We start from the raw sequence: 24,199 nt of genomic DNA on the forward strand, positions 1-24,199 counted from the left end.
TTTTAGTGCTTTCATATGTTTCTCATAGTTTTTTAGCCTAAACCACCGTACTACAGGAGCATCATTTTTGAAACGTTTTTGGCAATCATATACCGAACTTCATCAAGGTTAGTTCATACAAAGTTCGTTTTATGGCCCATTATTTACTGCTTTATCTTTGTGTTTGACATATCGCAAATTGACTAATTTGCTTTTGGTCCTTTTTGGTTCTGTCTTGTGTGCTCAATTTACCAAACCGCTTCTGGGTAAATTTGATTTTGAATCAAAAACTGTTGTTTTAGATAAAAGCTAAAACTCATTTATTGCTGCACGTTTTGGTATCTCTATCTTTGCCGCCTTTTATCTAGTGTAGACTCAAAGACTAAGAAATGCTACAATTTAAATGCGAAAATCTTAACCGTTCTCTTTCGCGCATACAATAGTACAGCTTTCAAACAAGATTTCTAATTAAGAACAATTTGTAGCAAGAAGACAGCTATGATTATTAAATACAAGGAACAAAACAACAATGCTTTTAATAATCAAATTTAATGTTAATGTTTTGCGAATGATAATTTCAAAATTATTCTCTTGAGTCTCTAAAGTTTATCAGAGGCATATCATCCTCTGAGGCTAAATCAACAACCTCGGGGGGGTTATTTTCGCTTTCAGTCTACCGCATTCTTTTCATTGGTTTGACTTCGGCAATCGGGATCAAACGCTTATTGATTTTCTCTCGCTTAGCCCTCATATAGTTTCTATGGTGAAGCATCAGGGCTGTAAATTCACGTAGATGAATGGCTGTGTATTGCAATGCCCACATATCACCTTTGAGGCTGAACTTCTTAAGGTAGAAGAACACACTCAGTATGTCCTGCGGGTCGAAGTATTTGACCGCAAATCTGTAGTACGTGTTGTCTGTATCTAAATAGAAACAAAATTGTCTAGACATTTATGTATCAGAACCTCTCTACCCATCCGCATACAGTTTTAATACGCACATTGATATTCTAGAATAAAGCCTAATTAGTTGGAACATATATGAAATATTACCCTAAATAGAAACAAAATATCTAGACATTCATATCAGAACACCTCTACCAATCCGCACAGTTTTAATAAGCAGATTGCTATTCTACAATAAACCCTAATTAGTTGGAACATATATAAAATATTACCCTTTATGTCTCGTATCACTTCGCAGTTTTTGCTGTCCATCCTCATGCGTTCGCAGACATTGAAATTAATCACGATTCGGCCTTCTGTGTTGAATTTACCCTCGGAGATTAGTCTCAGTATATCAGACTCGAGAGTACAAGAGTCCATTATTTCTGAGAAGTGGTGTTCAGGTATCACTACTGACTGGTTCAGATATCGTTCGTCGTTTGCGAACTTAAACAGCGTTATCTCAATATTGCTCCCGTTCTCCGATTCATCTCTCGCAACTCGAAGAAGGCGGGTTGATGTTTTATACTCAAAGAAGTATCCACCAGAGACACTTTCCATCATCGACTGGGACTGAAGTTCGGTTTGATTTTTTTGAAATTCGGTTTGATTAAAATTTGAGTTTGTTGAGATGAATCGGTACCTGCGTGAGCCCTTTTTATACTACTAATCTTTTATTGATAACGGTAATGGTCGCGTAAATCAGAAATATCTTGGCGTTTTTATAGCTTTTTGTCTAGGTCCGTGCATATGGAAAACCTGTGTTACCACCTAATTTGGTGCGACTTAAGCCTGCATAAGTCGAATTTATCTTTTCGGCGCGAACAAGTTTTCACTAGATACATTCAATACCAACAACCATCTTCTTCATGAACAAACATAGTATCAATTTATCAGCAGGTGATACCAATATCAAATATATGAGCCAAATAACGGAGACTTCTTTCATTCGGTCCTAATTCCTAAACTTGTGCCTCTGCTGAGCAGTCAAGAAAAATTTACTCCGTTCTCTAACTTTCTGTCGAATTTGAAATAATTCTGAAATACAATCAGAATCGAATTTATGATATTTTCCAAAATCGGTAGCACTAATAATCCAAAGTTGTGAGGTGAGAATCGTTCACGTTATTGTTAGAACTAATATCAAGAAAATGGGGTATGGGTTGGTCAATATAGTGAACTGATGAAATGGGATATGCGGGTATGAGGGAAAGAAAGAGGGTTTTAGGAACTTTATGCTGGGTGCTCTTGAAGAGCGAAGCTCTTTTTTTTTACCGAAAGAGCTCTTATTTTTGAGTTTAAAGTTTCCGATCGCTGAATATGAACTTCACTGGGTTGTTCATTTTTTTTCAGAAAAAATTTTGCATTGGTTTGTCAGCCCACACGCATCAACAATTTTTGGTGCTTTTTTTTCAGTGAAATTTTAACTCCTTTTCGATTCATACCTTGAATTGAAAATTTACTTTTGGTTAATCTATCGGACTGGCTGACAAAATGAACTTTATGCTAAGCTAGTTAAATACGAAGAGTTGTGCTCTTACTGCTTTTTTTCTCAAAAAAGATTTGAGTTTAATTACCGATATCCGTCAAGTTACTGAAATTTTTATGCATATTGACCAAAAGTCTGAAACTTTGAGTCCCGTTTGATTTTAATTGCTAATCAAAAACAGATCGGCATGCTATTTTGAGATGTGCTCTCAAAATTAATAGTTCGTGGTCTTGATAGTACTGCTAAAAGCATTCAAAAATTACAACAGAAAAAGCAAAAATTAGGAATCCGTAATTTTTGTGATGTGAGGGAGCTGCAAGTAACAAAGGAAACAGAGTTGAGGTTTTGAGCTTTAGAGTGATGTTCAAAATGTTCGACTTTGTTTTTTTTTCTTATATGCAGCTTTCTTATACCTCGCTAAGATTACTGAAATCAGTATGCTTTTTGATGTGAGAAAGCTGCAAGTTACAAAGAGAACAGAGTTGATGTTTTGAGCGTCAGAGTGATGTTCAAAATTTTTGACTCTGTTCTTTTTGTTTCTTGTAGTTTTCTTATACATCACTAAGGATACTGAATTCTCCTTCTGGCTTCCGTCAGTCTTGGCTACCTCTCGTCGAAGGGACCAAGCAGAAGTCGGGTGGGGGATAGTTGGGAAATAGATTTCGAAAAACTTATGTTTTTCGAAGTCTGTTTTCCGACTATCCTCCATTACAGGAATTAAACAAAAAAAGATGCTTGGACTCCCGGTTTTGAATAAACTGGACCCTTGCATCTTTTCTGGCTTGTTCAATTGAACAACGCCAGAGACTTCCTTGTAGCCACTTCCTACAAGGAATAAATAATAAAAATTGATTTAATTAGTTTGTTTAGGCGTTATGGTGAAATGCAATTTGTGTAATCAAGACTTTGCGAAACGACAAGATTTTCTATTGCATAGGCATCAAAAACATTCCGAGCTGCCTGATCAGAGTTTTCGATGTGGCCATTGCCAAACTGTTTTTACGCTTGCCAAAAACTTAGTCCGTCACCTAAAGAATGTGCACAAGTTTGATCGTTCAGTAAGATGCAACACATGTCAGACCTTTTTCGGTCAACAGGACGCATGGCAGAAACACTGCACGGATGAGCATTCAGTGACTGCTCCTGCTGCCAGAACAAATCCTGCTCATCTTTGTCAAAACGATAATTTTTTATTAGAGCGTGAAAGAAAAGCTATTCGGGAGCACTTCCAGTCCTTTCGGCTGAAATTATCAGGAGACTCCAGTTTTGACCCTTTTGAGTTTCTTGTTAATAAGGAAAGTGATATCATTGACTTCATCAACAGCAAACTGGAAGATCTGATATTGATCAAATTTGGAATGTGTATTGAAGTGAAATTTGTGAAGCCGTTGACCGATGATAGCAGTTTGCTTTTTTCACAGTCCAATGGAAAGCCTCTCGACGACTTTAACAGCCGACGAATATTTTTCACACGTCGATAAACTGTTGACTAAAATCAACGTTTTCTGCACAGCTGGAAGTGGATGGGTTATTGAAAAATTGCATTTAGTTGAGCTGAAGGTTACAAAGTTTGCGCCTCTCCGAGCCGGATCATATATAGCTACACCGCCGGAACTCGAAAATCAACGAAAATCGGTTCTGAACATCAAGAATCTAAAGGATAATTTTTGTTTTCTCTAATCTGTGTTGGCTGCACTTTTCCCTATAAAGCAAAATCAAGAAAGACCTCAAAGTTACCGTCAAAATTTTAGCGCACTTCACTACAATCCGAAAAAAATGCCAGTTGCTCTAACTGACATACCGGCTTTTGAGAAAAATAATCACCTTAAAATCAACGTCTTCGCTTATGAACAGACAAAATTTTATCCTGTTTATTTGAGCAAGTACAGAGGCAAAACCAAAAGAATAAATTTGTTACTTTTATCAGAAGAAAACAATTGGCATTATTGCCTGATAAAAAATTTGGATCGTGTTATGAAAGTTTTACTGCGTTCGCCTGCCACCGCCAACTCAAAGAACAATATACGAAAATTTTGCGAGCGTTGTCTACAGAGCATTGCGCGAGAAAAGTTTAAGCTGCATAAATCTCTCTGCGAGCATCATCAACCTCAAGTTATTCAGATGCCTGAAGAAGGGTCAACGGTGAAATTCAAAAATTGGCAAAAAACTTTCAAATGCCCTTTCGTGGTTTATGCGGATCTAGAGGCTCTCGACGTTCGAACTGAGGCTTTTGAATCAGTTGAGGAACTTGTCAGAAATGGCTTAAATGAAAGCTCTGCTTCGAGTTTTGTCGTTGAAAAACAGTACCCTTGTAGTTTCGGTGCTGTATTAGTTGACAGCAGGAATTCCAACGTGCAACTAAAGAAGTTTTATAGAGGAGAAGACTGCATTTCAGTTCTGATGAGTACTTTGCGAAGTTGGGTTAAATGGGCGGACTCCGGGCGACAACGTTATCGCTTTCCAAAAATGTCAAATTCTGCGAAACAAGACTTTGTTGAGAACTGGACAGCGCCGTGTTGCATTTGTGAAAAAAATTTTCTAATCACTGAGGAGAAAGTAGTCCATCACTGTCATTTAACTGGAACTGTGCTTGGAGTGGCGCACTCAGCTTGCAATTTAGCTGTTACAGTTGGATCGTTTTTACCGGTTCTCTTTCATAATTTGTCGCGATACGATGCTCATCACATAGTGAAGTACCTTGTGTTGGAGGAAAACGAAATTCTCTCTGCAATATCAAGAACTGAGGAGACGTTTATTTCTTTTTCGGTTCAAGTTCCTGTTAAGACCTACATCAATAAATGTGGTGTTGAGAAAATTGTTCGAAACGAAATACGTTTTCTCGATAGTTTCAATTTTATGGCTTCAGGTCTTGATTCTTTGGCTCAGACGTTACAAGATGGTGATCTTAAGTTGCTTCGTAGCCATTTTGCTCAATACTCAGATGCTGATTTCAAAAGAATTAGAAGCAAAGGAATTTTTCCCTACTCCTATCTGGGCTGTTTTGAAAAGTTTAAGCATGGTCTTCCCGTTTACGGTGAAGAGTGGAAAAACACATTAACAGGAAAGATAGATATCACAGAGGAAATGCATCAGAAAGCTGTTGAAATGTATCAGTTGTTCAAATGTGACAACTTAGGAGATTACCACGATACTTATTTGGAAACTGATGTCTTTTTGCTGGCCGAAGTATTTGAACTGTTCCGTTCAGTGTGCATTAATGTTTACCGTCTAGATCCAGCATACTTCTACAGTGCACCGAATCTCAGCTGGGACGCAATGTTGATAACAACGGACGTTGAACTTGGATTGCTTTCGGATGTTGATATGCTCCTCTTTTGCGAAAAAGCAATCAGAGGTGGTCTCAACGGAGTAGGAGCCCTTCGCCACTTTCGAGCAAACAACAAGGATCTGAATGGTTACAACAAGGATCAAAAGTCAGTTTATGGGGCGTTTTTAGACGTAACCTCGCTTTATGGTGGGATAATGATGAAAAAACTGCCAAAAGACGGATACCAGTGGGCTGAGTTTGGTGATATTGATTCTCTCATTGAGACTTATAAAAACAAAGATAGTGTCGGTTACTTTGTTTAAGTTGATCTCAATTATCCCGCCTCGATTCACAACGATCATTCTGATTTTCCACTGGCTCCTGAGAAACTTTTTATTAGCGACGACTGGTTGTCACCCTATAGTAAGCAGTTAGCTCAAAACCGGGCATCTGTTCCGAAGCTTGTGGAAACTTTATTTGATAAGAAGAATTATATCTGTCATATTGAAAATTTGTTGTTTTATCTGGAACAGGGACTGAAAGTGGTTGCTCTTCATCGCGTGCTCCAGTTTAATCAGTCAGACTGGTTGCGTCCTTATATTGAAAAGAACACTTCTATGCGAAAAATGGCATCAACTACCTTCGAAAAAAATTTCTACAAACTTATGTCCAACGCCTGTTTCGGGAAAACCATGGAGAATAAACGAAACAGAAAAAACATTCAGTTTGTTTCGGATCAGGTTAAAGCTTCGAAACTGACATCAAAACCGAATTTCAAATCGTTCCAAATTATCAGTGACAACTTATGTTCCCTTTACTTCTCCGTGCCAACTGTTAAATGGGATAAACCAACGCCTGTGGGAGCGGCCATCCTTGATCTTTCTAAACTCGCACTATACAATTTTCATTACAACGAGATGAGACCAAGATACGGTTCGCGAATTTGCGTCACGTATAAGGACACGGACTCACTTTTGTATCGCATAGACTGATGATCTGTATAAGGACATGGAGGAGTTCAAACATTTGCTAGATTTGAGCGACTATCCAACATCTCATCCACTTTTCGACCCGACAAACAAAAAAGTTCCTTTGACAATGACAGATGAATTAAATGGATCAGTTTTGGAGGAAAGTGTAATCTTGCGATCGAAAATGTATAGTATCAAATTTGTCAGCGGTGTTAAACAGAGTGCAAAGGGCGTTCAGAAGGTACTTAAGAAAACGCTTCATCACGACAAATACCTCCAGTGTCTTCAAACAGGTGTTAGCAGCAGGGCGCCAATGACCAGAATACATTCCGCTAATCACCAGATACAAGTTACCACTACAAATAAAACAGCTCTGAGCTGTTTCGACGACAAGCGGTTTATTCTTGATAATGGCATTGACACCTTACAGTACGGTCATTATAGTCTTGGCCAGGAGCCACCAAAACCTTGCACAACCAGTACTAACTTTTCAAGCGATACCGACGACGACGATCGAGCTTCACTGTCAGCTGACGAAGAGAAGAACTTAATTGAGTTCAAAGAGCTCACTCCACATGACGCTGATTCTGTCTCCACGGCATCAGCTTCATCTTTCGGTTGTTAAATGTTTTTTTTAATAATGCAATTAGAACAAATTTTATAGTGACTGTTTTAGCTCCACCTGATCCCGGGTTCTTTCCGCGAGAGTTCGATCAAAATGAACCTACTTTGAATTGGAGTGATCTGAGTGACAATGAGCAAGAGGATGATAGCGAGAAAGAGTGTGGGACTGGGAACCCTTTCATTTATGATGAGGCGATAGAAGACGAATTGATTGGCGAGAGCGATGATGAAAATTGTTCAATTGAAGTATTGCCTGCAAAGCGATCGAGGCTGATTGTTCCTTACTCTGACTCAGACTAGAGAAATTAGAAATGTCAAATACAAATTTTTATTACATAATTTTGAACGTATGTTTTGACTGCAGTAGGCTATTAAAAAATCGTATTAAATTTACTTCATTAATCAAACCAATATTTTTAACTGCGCTCTCAACAAGGTGTCGAAATTGCTTCATCGCACTTATGCAGTCTTTTGAGTCATTGTAGTAGGCATGTCCAATTTTTTCAAAAATTTTCAATGCGGTGTAAAGACAGTACATGCCACACAAATTGGAAGATTGGGATTGTGGATGAGGTGATGAGGCAATTTCATGAATAGTATATTTGTCACAATTTGAATAAATAATATGCACCCTTTCGTAGAAATCGACATAGAAACTTAGTGGAATTGGCAAGCTATTCCAAATTACTATATTAGTTATTGACTTCTTTGCTGGCTTAACATGACTCTCTCTACCACGCCGCCTCTTATTTGAGTTTGTAGTAGTTCCAGAAAAGGTTGAATGAATAGCAACAATCAGTATCCAATGTGTTCCCCTCATATAAGAAGGGGAAGTGTTTATTATTTGGAAACGAGCGCTGCGTTGTGCTATTTTTGGAAAATTGTTGGCCGACCATACGCCTCCAAAAGTAAACTTTAGGAGACAAAACTTTTTAGCTACTTTCTTAATAGGCACGTTATCCATTGAAAATAGTTTGGTTTTTGGAGATGTTTCTTTTTGCGTCAATAAAGACCTGACTGAACCTTTCTCCAATCAAAAAAAGTTCAACTGCCTCTGGGAGAGCTTCAGAGAAAAATAATTTGAGGGTTATTGGTGCTCCTGTCAATTCGGGGAATAATGTGAGGTTTTTAGACGCCTCCTGTGATGATGTCAGATCAAAGGTTACAATGAATTTGTTTGCAAAATCCTTCAGAGAAATTTTGTTTCCACCGTTTTTAAATCCCAGAGCCGTTAAACTGTTGTGATATATGCGGACATTGTTCTCTGTGTCGACGGGAGTGCCTGCTATTGGTAAGCCGTTACCGCGTATTATTTCGATTCGTTTCATGTCGTACTTGTGATACAAGAACGGGTTTGTGTCCTTCGAACCTCTAAACTTGTCGTTCGCGACCATGCACAACGTTAAGCGTCTGATTGGCTCAGTTCCAAATATGGACTCTTTAACAAAAGTTTTGTCCAGATTGCATGATGAAGCTTTTGCACAAGGATTCTATATAAGGATACCTTGCAGGAGCTTTTAGCAGTGCCCTTTCAATTGAAAGCCGAACGGACTCGGTCACAGTAATTTTGCGAACGAACAGCGAGGCTTTTTCAATAACTGCTGTAAACATTTTGTCTGAGTCGTCACCTAAGCTAATCAGACTGAACTCATTACTGGCGCGGTAGAGTTTTATTCGAATGTCAACTTCCGGGAGCATTAGTTTTTCGCAACTGAAAAAATCCACATAGAGAGAGCCATAGAAATTGAACGTGTAGTCGCCGGTCAATGTGTCCTTTAAGCGGTATTGCAGCCATTCTGATTTATTGGCATCTGATGAGGGTTCTGGATCGTAAGTGTATCCCTGACAAGTTGCCCAAGTCTCCTTACTATCACTGTTTGTTGTCAACTCGGTCTCCAAAAAAGCGCGATGATGGTACGTGTTGTTGCTGTCCGAAATCAGAATTCCATTAGCGTATACTTCAACTTGTGAAAACAGACTGTGTAGCGCGTTATTAGCAAAAACAACATTGCTTGCGTCGCTTGCCTTGATACGATCTTTTCCATCGGGCGTGTAAATAGCCACTTGAAGTCCTAATTGTAAAAAATTGAGGTCGATGCAATTGCGTTGATCTCCACAAATCAGAAAATCCAAGGTTGGACCTCGAGAACCAACTTGTGGGTAGATTTCCTGGTCGAATCCGCTTTCATAATTAACAAGAACATTGGGTTAGCGCTGTATCTAGCGCTGTATGTGTTACAGGGTTGGCAATATCTGCTGCTAAGGTCGTAAACTCGGTCATTTAGTACTTTATGTTTGACAAAATATCAGTTGGACTGCGTTTGGCTTTTGAATTTTTAAAAGTGCTGCCGTTGATCGTTTTTGCAGTCCGCTTGCGAGAGGTTGTCTTTCTTATCTCTCGTGTATTTGCTGATAAGGATTCCCTGGGGGGGCTCCCGCCCGCCACCGGGCGTACGGACGGCGCGGCGACGCGGGCCCGGGCGCCCGATGCGTGCGTGGAGCGCGGTCCTTTCGGCGCCGCACGCGAGCGGGACGGCTTCACGGAGTCCGAGATTGTTTTTGAAACTGATTTTTTGATCGAATCTTTCGCAACAGCTTTTAGCTTCTTTTTTCCGGCTATCATCTGACCAATTTCTGGAATTGCTGCACTGACAAGATTCCGTCCAACCTTCTTGGCAATCGGCAATGCGTATTTTTTCAAAAGAGGTAATGTGCAACGGCCAATACGCACAGCTAGAGCACCAAGACCAGCGGCACCTGAACCAAATTGTCTGGCAGGGCCTACATGGGTAACAAAATTATCTTGATTTCTTGAAATTTGAGCGTCGTAATGTGCGTCCATGAGCGACTGGTTTTTGTGTTGGTAATGGGATAAATGATTTTTATTGGGGCAAAAGTTGGAATTTCAGAGTCAGCCAGCTGCGACCTATTGATAGAAAAGGCATAAGTTGGCCTGTTTCATCGCGAATAGTTATGGTTATTGATTGAAATGATGACTTGACATCTTTCCACTGCAGGTTTGAGAAGGATTGGTGACAAATAGTTGCTACCTCGTCTAGTTTCCTATTTGATGTACTGTTGATCGCAATTGATCTAAGAAGTGATGTGAAAGTGTTGCCCAGTATTTCATCCTGTATGAGGTCACAATAGACAAACATTGTATGGCGCCCACCTGAAATGTCAACTGGAAATTTTGGGTTGACGCCAACTTTAAGAATGTCTGTACCAAGAATATTTTGAAGGTCACTGGAAATGAGTTCTATACTGGATGGTGTTTCAAAGGGTTTTGTTCCGTTCCATGTCTGTTGGCCTTCATCTTCACTTGAGCTGGCGGCTGTCAGAAAACCGTCCTCCTCGTTTTCTGTAGACTGGAAATCATCTTTTTGGTGTCCTCGTGGCAATATTTTTAGCTTTTGACTGTGACTTGATATACACCAATTGTAAGGCCAATCAGTTGCGTGTCTTGATCGAAAACTCTTAACAAAAATTTTGCTCATCAAATGATCAATCGATGGGTAGTAGCCGGTGTCAATTGTGCATCTCGAGTTGGAAATTTTTGCAGGACTGTCCGTCGCACCTGTAGGTCGACGCCGACGACGGCCTATGTCAACGTAGAGCTCGTCAGCACTTGTTGGCTCTATTACCTTATCGCCATCATCGTCATGATCATCGTTATCATCTTCAGAGGACTCTGATTCCCCATGATTAGTTTCTAGTAATCCTTGTGTAACGTTTTGAAATTTAGCGGGCCATGAAATTTCGAGCAATGCCACTTGCCAGCGGCCAAATTTTTTGTTGAGATCAATTGTTTTTGGCAACAAGTTGGTAAAAGATGCCATTGTGTTGCCGGGGTAAGTGTTTGTGGACGAGTTTGAAATTAAATTTATTGTGAAACTTCTAAGGCTGTCTAATGATGTCATATTAAATTTCGGAATATTTTGTTAGTTCAGCTTCGTAAAATCTGCCGTCTATCGCTTCACTTGTTTCATGGGAAACTACACGGTATGTTGGAGGGTTGAGTGTGAGGACCTTATCTATTCGAAATATCTCGTGACTGAATTGTATCTGATAACCACGATGAAAGGTTTTAATATTTCTCTTTATCCGAACCGTTTCACCAACTGAAAATTTTGGTTTTTGGATCTTCTCGTTCAATGTGAGGGATACCAAGAAGATTGTATGTTGCTTGGTCACTTTTTTCGGAGCGAGACCAGTCACTCTGTTTACACGCGAGTTGATTACATTGACAACGTTTTGTAGGTTATCTATGTAGCTGCTTGTATGGTTTTCATTCAAGTACTTGTAAATCAGAGACTTGATTGATCGGATGTTTCGTTCTGCAAAAGCGCTTTTCTTTTCGTTTCTTGTTTGGTAGAGAATTATTTTTTTCTGTTCGCAAAACTGTTTGAAAGAGCCTAAAAATTCCTTCCCATCGTCAGTCCACACTTTCTCTGGTCTGATTTTTGTTGTCATTGTTGCAAAAGCTCTCCTAGTTGTGGTGGCGTATTTGTTTTTCATTGGTTGAACACGCAGGAAACGACTTAATGTGTCCACAGCGACTAGTAAAAATCTGGTGTTTCGGTTGTCGGCAGATAGTGATTGCATATCTGCGAGATCAAGGGACCAAATTTCATTCAAGCGGTATGATTGCACCTTCAGTCGGGGAAAACGGTGCCTAGTTTGTTTTAACTTGTTGTATGTTGAGTTTGTTTTCAGATAGGTCTCTACAGTTTTCCGCTTTAGTCCGGTTTCTTTTATCAATCTATTGACACTGCCGTAGGCTGAGGGGTAGTTTGAGTTGGTTTAGAATTTTTGTGCAATTCGTAGGCCACGGATATGGGTGATTGCTGATGAGATTACCCTTTCATTTCTGCATTTTGTGCAAGTAAAAGTTCTGCTGTTGTAGTCATTTACATTTTGTAAGCCAGAGCACTGGTAATGCACCCAACCGCATATTGTGCAGTAGAAAAGCGGTCGTTTTTTTGTACTTTTCCCCAAAAGTTTCTTGCAGCTTCCACATTTGAGTTTCCTGGCTGGTCCCGGGTTTCTCTCCACTCCGGCAAGTATTAGGAGCAATTCAATAAGAAGGTGTAGTGTTGAGATGTTCAGTATCTGGGAGAAAACATGGAAAGCCATGTGGTGTTCGAATCTCTCGTAAGTTTAGGGCTGACTGCCTTGGCGTTTGTTTTTGCAATTAAGTGTTGAGCAATTTTCAATGCTCTAATCAATTCAAGGTCTGCAGGTGAAAATTTTTTTGTGGGATGCTGAATGTTCATCAAAAGTTGAAATAAATTGCTGTCTGATGGAGGTCCTCCGGATTTGTTTTGTAATTTTCCTGTTTGCTTGTCAATTGCTATTGTTTCTGATTTCTGCAACAATTTGATTATTGCTTTTGATTTTTCAATTTTCCCACTTGACAGTCCAGTTGATAATAGTTGTTCTACTATTTCGTTTGCTTCGTCCGAACTCAAATTATTTTGCTGATGTTCTCTAGCTACCATTTCATCTGTTTCTTGGTTTGACCCACCAGGCTTAGGTACTTGATTGAGGGTGGCTGCAACACTCAATTGAGCTGCAACGTGTGTTTCGTTGTTTTTGTTGCTGTGAGAAAGTAAGTATTCTTTAGTGGTGGAGGTTGAGGTCTGGCTATCTTGTATGGTTTTGTTTCCGTTCAACAGCTCGTTATAGGTTTGTAATGAAATAAGTAAAAACTTTTTTGCTTCTACTTTAGTTTGCTTGCTCATCTTTAAAATGATTTTGAACGGGCTCATAAATTATTTTAATTAGCTGCAATCCCTGATTGGTTGCGAGAAGTTTTTGTTTCTGACTGAACTTCACTTTCTTATTACAAACAAATGTTAAAATGTTTTTAAATTTTTTTTAATTTGCTCTCATTTAAAGTAGTTTGAGCTAATGAGACATTCCCATGAACAATGTTATAAATACAGTCCAGTAGAAACTTTATAAACTCATTATGAAGATGGAGAATTGCGAAACGCTTCAGTACAGGTTTGAAGCCCATAAGCAGTTTGAAAGTAGTCAGATGATGTGAATGATTCATCGAGTTGAATTTTATTATCTAAGGTTTGTGAACTGTAAAATATTGTAAAATTGTCCGTCAAGTTTGAACATAACCGTAGCTGCTCACAGCATCGAGGATCCAGGTCAATCAACAAATGTCCAAATGGTTCCTTGGTTGCAGTTTTATACGCTGACAATAAAAGATTACGGCTGCCCAATTGGCGGCCAAGAACGTCAATTTGTATAATATCTCTGGGGTTTTTCAGCAAAAGCATATGCGTAACATTAAGATCGATTGTTTTTGAGTTTTTACTTTTTTGATACAAATTATGCTTCAATAAAATTGCGTTTCTGTTTTGATGGCGACCAGAAATAACTAGGTTTAAAAATTCTTCTTGTTCGCTGGCTTCATTGTACACATCGTCGAAAACCACTAGTTGACGATTTTTCTCATGAGTAGAGTTGATTTTGTTCCAATCAAGTCCATGAATGAAACTTATTTTTGTGTCAAGAATATTGGCAAGCTCTGTATAAACTTTTTGCCAATGCTGATATACATATGTCACTTTGTCAAAGCTGGGAGAAAATAAACGTTCTTGTTTGATGAGGATATCTGCAACCAGGCGTGTTTTTCCTGATACACTGGGTCCGACGACCACCATCATCAAATGAGGTTCCGTTACAATAACTTTATTCATTTGGGTGTGGGAATAAAACAGCCAATACTAAATGCTAAAAGCGACCAAATTTCTGGTCTTTCGGTTGAGAACTTATTGTAGAACAGAAAGCAAAGGCTCGTTGCAATCGCTCCAATGAAAAGAAAGATGTGAATACTGTAAAATACCAAAGATCTTTCAATGTTTCCACACAGTTTCCACGGTGGGCGCTCCTCATTGTTATCATCAAAAATAATCTTACTGGCAGAATCCAACTGACAATCCGGTGAGTCGGCCATGACTATAGTGTACTCCTAGGCGGTGGCTCAGGTGTTGGCGTCTTATTCGATTGCTGTGATATAGCGACAAAGTACTCCAACAGTTTAGCTGCCTCAATTAGCAGTTCAATTTCATCTCGAGTAAGATCAATTTCGGTTTGAACGGGAACACATCTCTGACCCACCTTTTTCCAACACAGTTTCCGCAAAATAATTTCTTCATTCTGATTTTTGTTTAAAAATTGCAAAGCTGCGAGCTTTGAAATATGCAGTGTAAAGTTATCTAAGTTATTGCTAGTCATCTAAACTGGCAACGCATCAAAATAGGACCGAAAAACTAGTTTGAATATTGTCCAAAAAAGAACACCGGTAACGTGCCCGAAAAGAAAATGCTAGGAATGTTTGAAACAATGTATACATAGCCGGGCCCTGTTGCGTATTGTTCTTTCATGAACCAAAAGGCATCATGAAATGCAGCATGCGTTCTCAAAATTTTAAAATGCTTGAGATATTTATGAAGTCTGCTATCACCAGGTCCTATCAATCCACCATGTGGGGCCAGTTTGTTGATGACCTGGAGATCAGAATTTGGTTCAATGAACATACAAACTGCCAAAAAGGCATTCTTTGTTGTTTCGTTCCTAGGAAAATGCTTGGAAACAATTTCAAAGTTGTTCAATACTTTATTAATATCAGGAATGTTTATCATTCGAATGCCCCAACCAACTGATTTACAGAGTGTATATAAAGAAAATGGTGTTTATAGTTACAGTTTTTTATCAGTTTTTCTTTGTTTGTTTAGATGATTCATCGGAATTTTCCACCTCTTCTTTGCGCGCCTTGTTCTCCCAGTCCTCCTCTAAAGGAGCGTCCCAACATTCCCAGCAAGTACACTGCGCATTATTCATTCCACATTGAACTTCCAAGTAGACCGAGTGATCCGATCTGTAAATTGATCCCCAGCCAGTCGCCAATATATCAATGTAGTCTTCTAAAGTGTTCTTGAACGGAGAATCGGTACTCTCAAGGCTTTCAATTTTCGTCAGAATTCTTCTCTGATAATCCGTCATGCCTGCTGGCTCTAATCGCCGATTTGGGCAAGATCGTTCAATTTCCCACACTGCCTCCATTGCGCTACATCTTTTGGGTGAAATGTCCCTTACGGTATCAGCGTTTCTTGTGAATTGCTCGAAGATGTCTCCCCGTCTTGTAATGTCTGATATGTTGAGACGCAAGAATTGCTGATTGAACGTCTGAAACGCGCTTGATGGTGCAAAAATTCTTGCCTTGATCTCAAAGAGGATTTTGCTTTCATGGCGAATATAGGATTTGATAATCTTCTCCATATGTTTTGGATTATCGTTTGTATAGACCAGAATGTGTTGGTGCTCAAATGAGATGTCGTCGCACCATCTGAAATGCTGTTGAGTCTTTTCTGGCTCATGGTTAACAACAGCAAATTGCCATTCTGTGAACTGATCAATCCAGTGTGCAAGGCCTTTTGGCTGAACTTGGGTTGTCTGACTGGCCTCTCGTTGGTCGGTCTTGCGTCTCTTGCTGTTTGAATCGAATGGAAACTGAGAGGGAATGAGGACTTGTGCACTGTAGACTATGAATCGAAAGTTATCTGAATTTTCTGGACAGCTATTCATGGTAACTGCTGAAATTGAGTGATTGTAAGTTTTGGAGCTTAGTATTTATAGGGTGGCTTATTTACTCGAACTCAGATAAAATTCCAAAATTGTGATAGCATTGTTTGTTCAATCATGATAAAAAGTAATTTTGGTTACAAGAAGGCAACTTAGCCCAGTTGGTCATAATGACGTACCATCTGGGCCAAGTTGCCTTAGAATTTGCGGTATTATGAATTGTTTTAAAGAATTGTGTTACAAAATCCAATAACCGTAAATAGTGATACAATGTTAGCAGTATTTGGGTTTTGTAGCTCAAGGGAGTAGGCAGCTTTCTAGGTGTTAGATAGAGTGATTTTGGCGTAGGTTCGAGACTGGGTAGGGAGGGATCCTATATCTGTGCGGTAGACCACCCCATTTTTCACTACTGATGTAGTTTAAAATATTCATTTACCTTTTAGAGCTCGTTCTCTTTCCGCTTGGGTTTTATCACCATGCATGGCAACAACTGGAAAACTGAAATAGGAGAATTTTTACTACAATCTTAAATATTTACGGTGATTATTGAGAAAATGAATTTGCTTACTTTTCGCTGTAGAGCATCCTAGCTAGACCTTCAGCACCTCTTTTAGTCTCCACAAACACAATCGTCTTGTTCTCGTTCTCGCGCATGATATCATCCAACAATTTGGAAAGCCTAAAAATCAGCCAAACCACAGTTACCATGTGCCCAACTTCACCCAATTTTCGTGCTATCAAAATTCAACAAAATAAAACCTTCAAAACTGGTTTCGTTCAATCAACTTTCAACCGATAACAATTTCGCTACTGAACTAAACAATTGTTAGAACAGCAGTCTCACGAAACCACTCAAGTGAAACAGTTTAAGCACTAATTCATGCTTATTTATTTTGAACTTCATGTTGTTAAACACCTTATCTACAATAACCATTTAGTGCGCAAAAATACAAAACATGTCGAAAAATATAGTACGAACCTGTTTTGTTTCTCGCGTTCATCTATCATATGGATAACTTGGTTAATCTTGTGGTTCGCATGCAGGTCCTGAGCCCCAATATTAACTTTGATGTAATCATACAAGTAGCTGTCGGCCAATTTATGAACTTCTTTTGGCCATGTGGCAGAAAACATGAGTGTCTGCCTATCCTTTCGGGTCTTTCTGATGATATCTTTCATCTGAGGTGCGAATCCCATATCCAACATCCTGTCGGCTTCATCCAGAACCAGGAACGACACATCCTTCACACTGACAACTCGCATCTCCATAAAGTCTATCAGTCTGCCCGGAGTTGCAACCAGGATGTCCACTCCTGGAATAAGTCAAATATGCCATGACTCATAAATGTGCTATTACAGCTCCTAGCCATATCTTACCAATAGACATAACAATTATTATTTACTATCATTGGTGGTAGTATTATTTACTATTATTTACTAAATGTGATTTGCACCACTTTCCATAAGATGCCATCAAACACAACATATCCATAAGTTTGTAAAAAATTTGAAAACCGAAAACGAACTCGAATACTCATAAAATTAAAACTTCTGCAACTAAATAGGCTACTCCAAAAATATCACAGCAGCTTATTTAATCTGATTGGTGTACAAAATATTACAAGCTTTTGTGGATCTTTACAACAATCGCTTCTATTTCAAAAGGGATGCATTTCTTGAACCGAATTTAGTGAGAAATTTATTGACCAAAATTATTTATCTGAACTGTAGGCATGTGCAAATCTTAAGTACTGTGCAATATAACATTGAATAAATTTAGAAGGGGAGGTAATTCTCTACCAGGTATAAAAAGGGGGCGACTGTTGAAAAGATCTGCACTTATCATTAGTAGTACCCATTTCAAAAAACATTTTTTCCGGGATAGAACGGAATTTAATTACAACTTCTTTAGTCTTTAGTTGAATAAATTTGATACACGTTGTTCGAAAACAAAATGAAAGCCATCGTTCGTCAAACTATTTTTCCATGTCGGAGCCTCGACTATTTCTGAATTTTCAAGCTAAGAAATAATGAATGTCATTTTTAGCTGATCTTTTTTAATTATCAGATCGTAATTGCTGTGGCATGTTGTTAAAACTATATACCTAATAAGATCTTATACGATTCTGACAAGATATGGATTCTGTCTCACGTATCATCGGAACTTCAGAGGAACGGTAATTGGTTCTAGAAATGTTCGAGAACATTTTAGTGAGCTACGAGAAAATACAATCACGTTAGAAATTAGCCAACTTTGGCTCTCTTAGACAACGATAATATGACTTGTTTTTTTCATAAATAACAACAACGACAATGAGCATGAGCTTTCAATATTTGTATTACTAACATCCTATAAATTTAACCGACACAGATTCAAACTTTGCTTGCTTTTTGTTAACTCAACCATTTATGCTGCAAAGCTCAGACGCGTTGAATGTAAGTCATTTCAGTCATTTAACATAACCAACTAACGTCGGGAAAATACTCCCAAACGACCGGCTGGCTATTGTATTACCCCGTTGGGGTACATTGGGGTGGGGGGAGGGGGCAAGAATTTGAGGTCAAGCGATGGGGTGGGGTAGGGTTGGGAGGGCTGGACGAGAGGGTGGTCCGAAGCCCCAGGTTGAGGGGGTGGACTGGGGTTGTGTTGGAGGTGACTGGGGGGTCAAACTTTCAAGATTAAGAACCGCAATACACACCATGAAATTGTCTCCTCAAAACAGTACAGTTTTGGTGAATCGCATCTTCGATACTGGTTAGGCGTGAAGCTCTAAAAGAGCTGCTCAGTCGCTCAACCTCGCGGCTTTACCTGTTTATCCTGTTTTTAAGGAAAAGTAAAAAGGGTCAAACGAAAAATCGCATTCAAAAAGACCACAGGACTAATATAAACACTTAACTTATTTGAGAGCAATTTACCAGAAGGCAGTTTTCTCCGGGAACCAGACCTAATGAAACAACGCAGTCATCTCATAGCAGCCTGCTCATAGAAAGTTTCGTGCATTAAATTGGTTAAATTTCAAGTCCTCAATTAACGGTCCCAGCTAAGCCTACTATATAACCGACTAACGTCGGACAAATTGTTCTCAAATGACTGGAGCTGGACAGTAAGGGTGGAAAATTTAACTAAAGGTATTGAAATGACGTTCAAATCCTAAAGGCATTCTAAAAGCGTTATGAGATATCTCATTATGACAACCATTCAAACTTGAAAAAGAAAACCAAATTTGTGCTACCAATTTGGCTTATAGTAGTGAGCTGCTACCAATTCAGTTCAGCTGCTTAAAAATTTGAATGCGGGCAAGTTAGATCGCGCACAAATTAAGAAGTCAAGCACGATAACGTCACTAAAAAGTCAAAACAGTCAAGCTAACGTTTTGCATAAAAAAGACGCACACTACTACAATATTTGCTTCAAACTTTTCAAAAGCAATTACTCATTTGCACATAATTAGAAACTGTTCAAGGAACCTGCTTATCGGAAACATAGCGATGAGTGATAGAGAACAGAATTGCAATGTTTTATTCCGAGAGAACGCTCCATTACGTTATTCTCAATTACCTAGAGTTATCAAAAATAGTATCTCAAATCTTTAAAAAAAAGTTAATTACAGAGTTGAGAAATTACAGAGAGTGGACGTATTGTTAGCATTGTTTTCTAATTAAGTTAGAAGATAACACTTACAGGCTGTAGAAACAGGAGTATAAATAGAAGCAATGAAGTGACATTTCATTTGGCGAGTCTGAACTTGTTTGCACAGCTAGTGAAGTGCTCTTAGGTCTTCCGTATCACACATGCATCATTAAATTTTTCTATTGAACTTTTCTAAGGAGTTCTAAGTTAATTTCAAAAAGCTTACAATTAATGTAGCTTAACTGAGCCAACCCTAATTGCCTATCGAAGAGGCTGATAACGGTATTTCTCCATTTCTTTAGTAACTGAAATCTATTCTGCCCCCCCCCCCCCGCGCTTCATGGTCATCTTTTACGCTCCCCGGTCGCTATTTTTTGTATATTGTAATAACGTGCTATATAACAACACGTAATTTGTAGCTGGGGGCATAAAAACACTCGGGGGAACAGTACTGATCATGTAATTCAATTATTTGGTTTTAACAAAAGCTTTCAGGCAACATTATTTCCGGTTTTTACATTTTCGTATATCATTCTGACTTTCACGTTTTACATATTTTTGGATGAAATCAACTTCCCAAAAGGCACAAAAATTGGTATTGCACGACGTGAGATTAGCATTAACAGAATCCTTTTAACTATGTTGGAACTACTCTTTCATGTAAAAAAAACAAGTAGCAAAATTTCCAAATCGGAGACATATTAACGGATTTTTGAGAAAATTTGTCAAAGAGCGTTTAAGTCCTCGTTAAAGTTGCTAAAAGCTACCCGTAAATGCAGATATCACAAATATAGCTGGCAGATTGCCAGAAAATAGCCGCAATAGCTTCGTAGATCTGCAGTCTAAAAAAAACAGTAAAAAAGAAAGACCAAAAAAATTCGTCTTTTCATTCAAGGCTGATGTTATATTTTGATTTAAAATCTGTATAAGTTTTTGCTGCCACTATTAGCAGCTCTCAAATAACCTTCATTTAGAGTGACACACACCCACTTGACCCAATCTCTTTGAATTGAAGTAAATAAAAGTCAATTTCAAAGTGAGGAAGTCATTTTTGAGAGTGAGGTAAGTAAAGTGTGACCGAAAATTTAAACACGCGAATGAACAAAAAACTCGCTCCACTAAGAGCGAAAAATGACTTCGAGCACGCACTTCAGTCGAAATTGCATGAACGAATGAAAAAGCAGATTTGAAGTGGTTGTGACGTCAGATGGTCGTAACACAAATCTCGACAAAATAAAAAAAACATAGCACGACGAGTCCTAACGTACAATTTAAAGAATTTTTATTGACTAAACAAAACAATTAGACCTAGAACGGACTATGAGTGAATTGGGAAAACCACATTAAAACAATTATACAAAAAAAACAAAAAAAAAATTAAAAAATCAATGTCAAAATGCCGCATGTGAACAAAAAACCACTAGCCAGAAAGGGAATTTTGGTTCAAACAAAAACCTAGGCCTAGAATGAACTAAGAATGGATTGCTAAAACCATTTAGAAAAAAAATGCGATCCAAAAAATTGAAAAAACAGTGAAAATTGAAGTGAAATTGCCGCATGTGAACAAAAAAAACCAATAGCAAGAAAGAGAATTTTTGTTCAAACATCGTTTGCTCACTCCACTTTAAAATTAGAGCGAAAAAAATTTACGCCGCAAAACCAATCGCTTCTTCGTTTCACTTCCTGTTTCGGCGAGACCAAAATCACTACTCCAATTTGACTTCAAAAATCATGAAAATGTGTGAACAGATATTAAAAACATAGCTGGCAGATTGCCAGAAAATAGCCGCAATAGATTCGTAGATCGGCAGTCTAAAAAAACAGCAAAAAAGACAGACCAAAAAATTCGTCTTTTTATTGAAGGCTGATCTGTTATATTTTGATTAAAAATCTGTATAAGTTATTGCTGCCTCTATTAGCTGCTCTCGAATAACCTTCATTTAGAGTGACACACACCCATTTGACCTTATCTCTTTGAATTAAAGTAAATAAAAGTCAATTTCAAAGTGAGGAAGTCATTTTTGAGAGTGAGGTAAGTCAAGTGTGACCAAAAATTTAATCACGCGCATGAACGAAAAAACTCGCTCCACTAAGAGCGAAAAATGACGTCACACATGCAATTCAGTTGAAATTGCATGAACGAATGAACAAAAAGTGGCTGTGACGTCATATGGTCGTAACAAAAATCATGACGACGAAATAAAAAAAAACCAAGAGAAGGCCAATAATAGCCCCAGCTATCGCTGTGCGGCTATTAAAAAGACAGCGCCCCAATACAATTCAAATTCTTTGAATTGTAAAAAAACAAGAGAAGGCCAATAATAGCCCCAGCTATCGCTGTGCAGCGCATAATAAAAAGTGTCAAATTGAGCTAAGTACCGATAATTTTTCTAATTAAAGGCTTGTTCGGTATACTGTTTTATTATGGTTAATTATGGAACACATTCGGCCTTTTCACCGAGTATATCTAGCAAATTTTCTTACCTCCATATAGAGCACGCTTTTGGTCAGATTTTGGAGCTCCCCCATAAACGGTCACAATTTTCAGCTTCGAATCCTTCGCAAATTCAGCAGCCACTTGTGAGATCTGCTGACAAAGTTCTCGGGTTGGACTCAAGATCAACGCCTGCGGATCATACCCTCGTTTCTTTTCCTGATTTTTGATATGCACGACGGCCGGAAGGACAAACTATAATACAATTATATTGAAGTCTCATAACTGAATAGCCATTAGAGATTTTTAATGCATGGCAATCTCAAACATAACCGACTAAACGTCGGAAGAATTGCTCTCGAACGACTAGTGGGAGCTCTAATCAATTGCAGCCTGCTTCAGTCGGGAGGGGGGAGGGAGGAGGAGCCTAAATGGGACTAAGAAGTTCAGTAGTGCGCTTCAAATAACCACATTAGAGTTTAATATATACCAATATTAAGATTTAAAGTGAAAAATGGCACCAGTTTCGGCGCAATTTTCATTTGACTTTCAGTATTAAATTACCACCAATTGAGTTCAGCTGCATGAAATTGCTATTGAGAGAGAATTTTAGATCACGCGAAATGCAAAAAGTCAAAGGCGCAAAAGTCACTCGAAAAGTTAAAAATGTCAAGCAAAAATTTTGCATAAAAAAGACACACACGTTAACAATAATTGCTATTAACTTCGTTCAAGAGCAATTAATAAAAGCACCCACCGAATAAGTCTTCCCAGACCCTGTTTGCGCTACACCAACCATGTCATAACCACTGAGAGCCAAAGGCCAACTTTGAGCTTGAATTGGCGTTGGCCTCTCAAATTTATTCCGAACGATCGGCGCCAGAACGTAAGCTGAAAACATTAGCAAATCAGTCAAGTTTCTAAATTCTTCGCAAGTAGCAATTGATATCTTACGTGGTACATTGAGCTCTTGGAAAGTCTGAACAGGTCGCAGAAATTCTTCTCCTTTGACTGCAATTTCATTTTCCTCCATATAGTTTTGAACTTCTCTCTAAAAGCAAACGCTTGTGAATCGCTCTTCAAAAAAAGGTCCTCCCCTATACTAGGGCGCAGCAAGTCAAGTCCTACATGTACAAATTCTGACAGTTATGGGACAAACTAATGATTTTAAATGCGTCAATCGCTCGAGAGTCAATCTAGAAACTCATCTCTAGGTGTATTTTGATAACTTACATCATCTCGATTTGCTGTGGTGTCTGAAAGTGAATAACAGTTTTTCTTGATTGGAGATGAATGAGCTCGCCGATTATCACGACTTCCACTTCTGCTTCGGTCTCTTCTGGAATCGTCTCGGGATTTATATTCCCAGGATTTGCCGGAATCATACTTTGAGTAGGTCATCGTCCAAAAGATGTTCTGAAAATACTCACTTTTGCTCGATGACAAAGTGGACCACACATTAAATGAGAACAATGCCTTCACATTTTTCAAAAACTACGTTTACCAAATAGCAGTTGCAGCATATGTATAGTGCATACGCCATGAGCGTTTATTTCCTTTGCTATATATTTTTGCCGTAAAATGCCCATTTAATATGAGAATCATAAGCCACTAACGGTGGCTCAATTTCATTGAAGCCTGTCTCAACCAGAAGGGGAATGATTTTAGGAAATCAGCCAAGTTTATAAATTTTGCTGACATTAACCATTCGTCCGAAACAAAAGTTTGCTAAGATATGTTGACGATATTGTGAGAACAGTTAGTGGTGACACCAAAGAGCTGTTAGATGCGGTCAATAACCTCCATCCAAATCTTCAATTTACATTAGAAACAACGGGTGACAAAAACAGTTTGCATTTCTGGACATGTAAATTAACGTACAACCAGAGTGGACAATTTTTTGCTCATGGTATCAAAAACCATCAGATACTGGATCAATCCTGAACTATCGTAGCTGTGCACCCCTTCAAAATAAGAAAAGCATAATAACGGGAACAATACAGCGCCTTTTCCGAGCCACCAGCAATTGGGAAGCGTTCCATGAAGCATTGACAAAAAATGAAATTTGGGAATGTAATCTATATCCTAGGCATTGGGTAGGGAATATTGTCAAGGATACAATTAACCAGCAGCGAATGAAAGAACAAAGAAAAGGACATAGATATAACTTGGATGTTGCCCTAAAACAACAGGAAAATACTGAGAAACAACAATTTGTATTACAGTACAGATGCAACATCTCTAATGAATTTGT

General features: G+C 38.6%; 1 protein-coding gene across 1 annotated transcript in view; it reads right to left on the bottom strand.

Moving 5' to 3' along the window:
- Positions 1-23,383, bottom strand: part of LOC142342859 (putative ATP-dependent RNA helicase DDX5) — a 42,921-nt gene extending 19,538 nt beyond the window's left edge. The window contains exons 1-7 of the mRNA XM_075394492.1: positions 23,179-23,383; positions 22,900-22,996; positions 22,703-22,836; positions 21,996-22,200; positions 16,860-17,193; positions 16,449-16,559; positions 16,317-16,378 (exon numbers count right to left, since the gene is read on the bottom strand). Of these exons, the coding sequence (XP_075250607.1) occupies positions 16,317-16,378; positions 16,449-16,559; positions 16,860-17,193; positions 21,996-22,200; positions 22,703-22,836; positions 22,900-22,996; positions 23,179-23,346 (1,111 nt within the window). The 5' untranslated portion in view covers positions 23,347-23,383. The remainder of the gene's footprint in view (positions 1-16,316; positions 16,379-16,448; positions 16,560-16,859; positions 17,194-21,995; positions 22,201-22,702; positions 22,837-22,899; positions 22,997-23,178) is intronic.
- Positions 23,384-24,199: the final 816 nt, after the last annotated feature.

This window comes from Convolutriloba macropyga, chromosome 7 (assembly GCF_964194025.1).
Source record: "Convolutriloba macropyga chromosome 7, txConMacr16.3, whole genome shotgun sequence".
NCBI classification, from domain to species: domain Eukaryota; kingdom Metazoa; phylum Xenacoelomorpha; order Acoela; family Convolutidae; genus Convolutriloba; species Convolutriloba macropyga.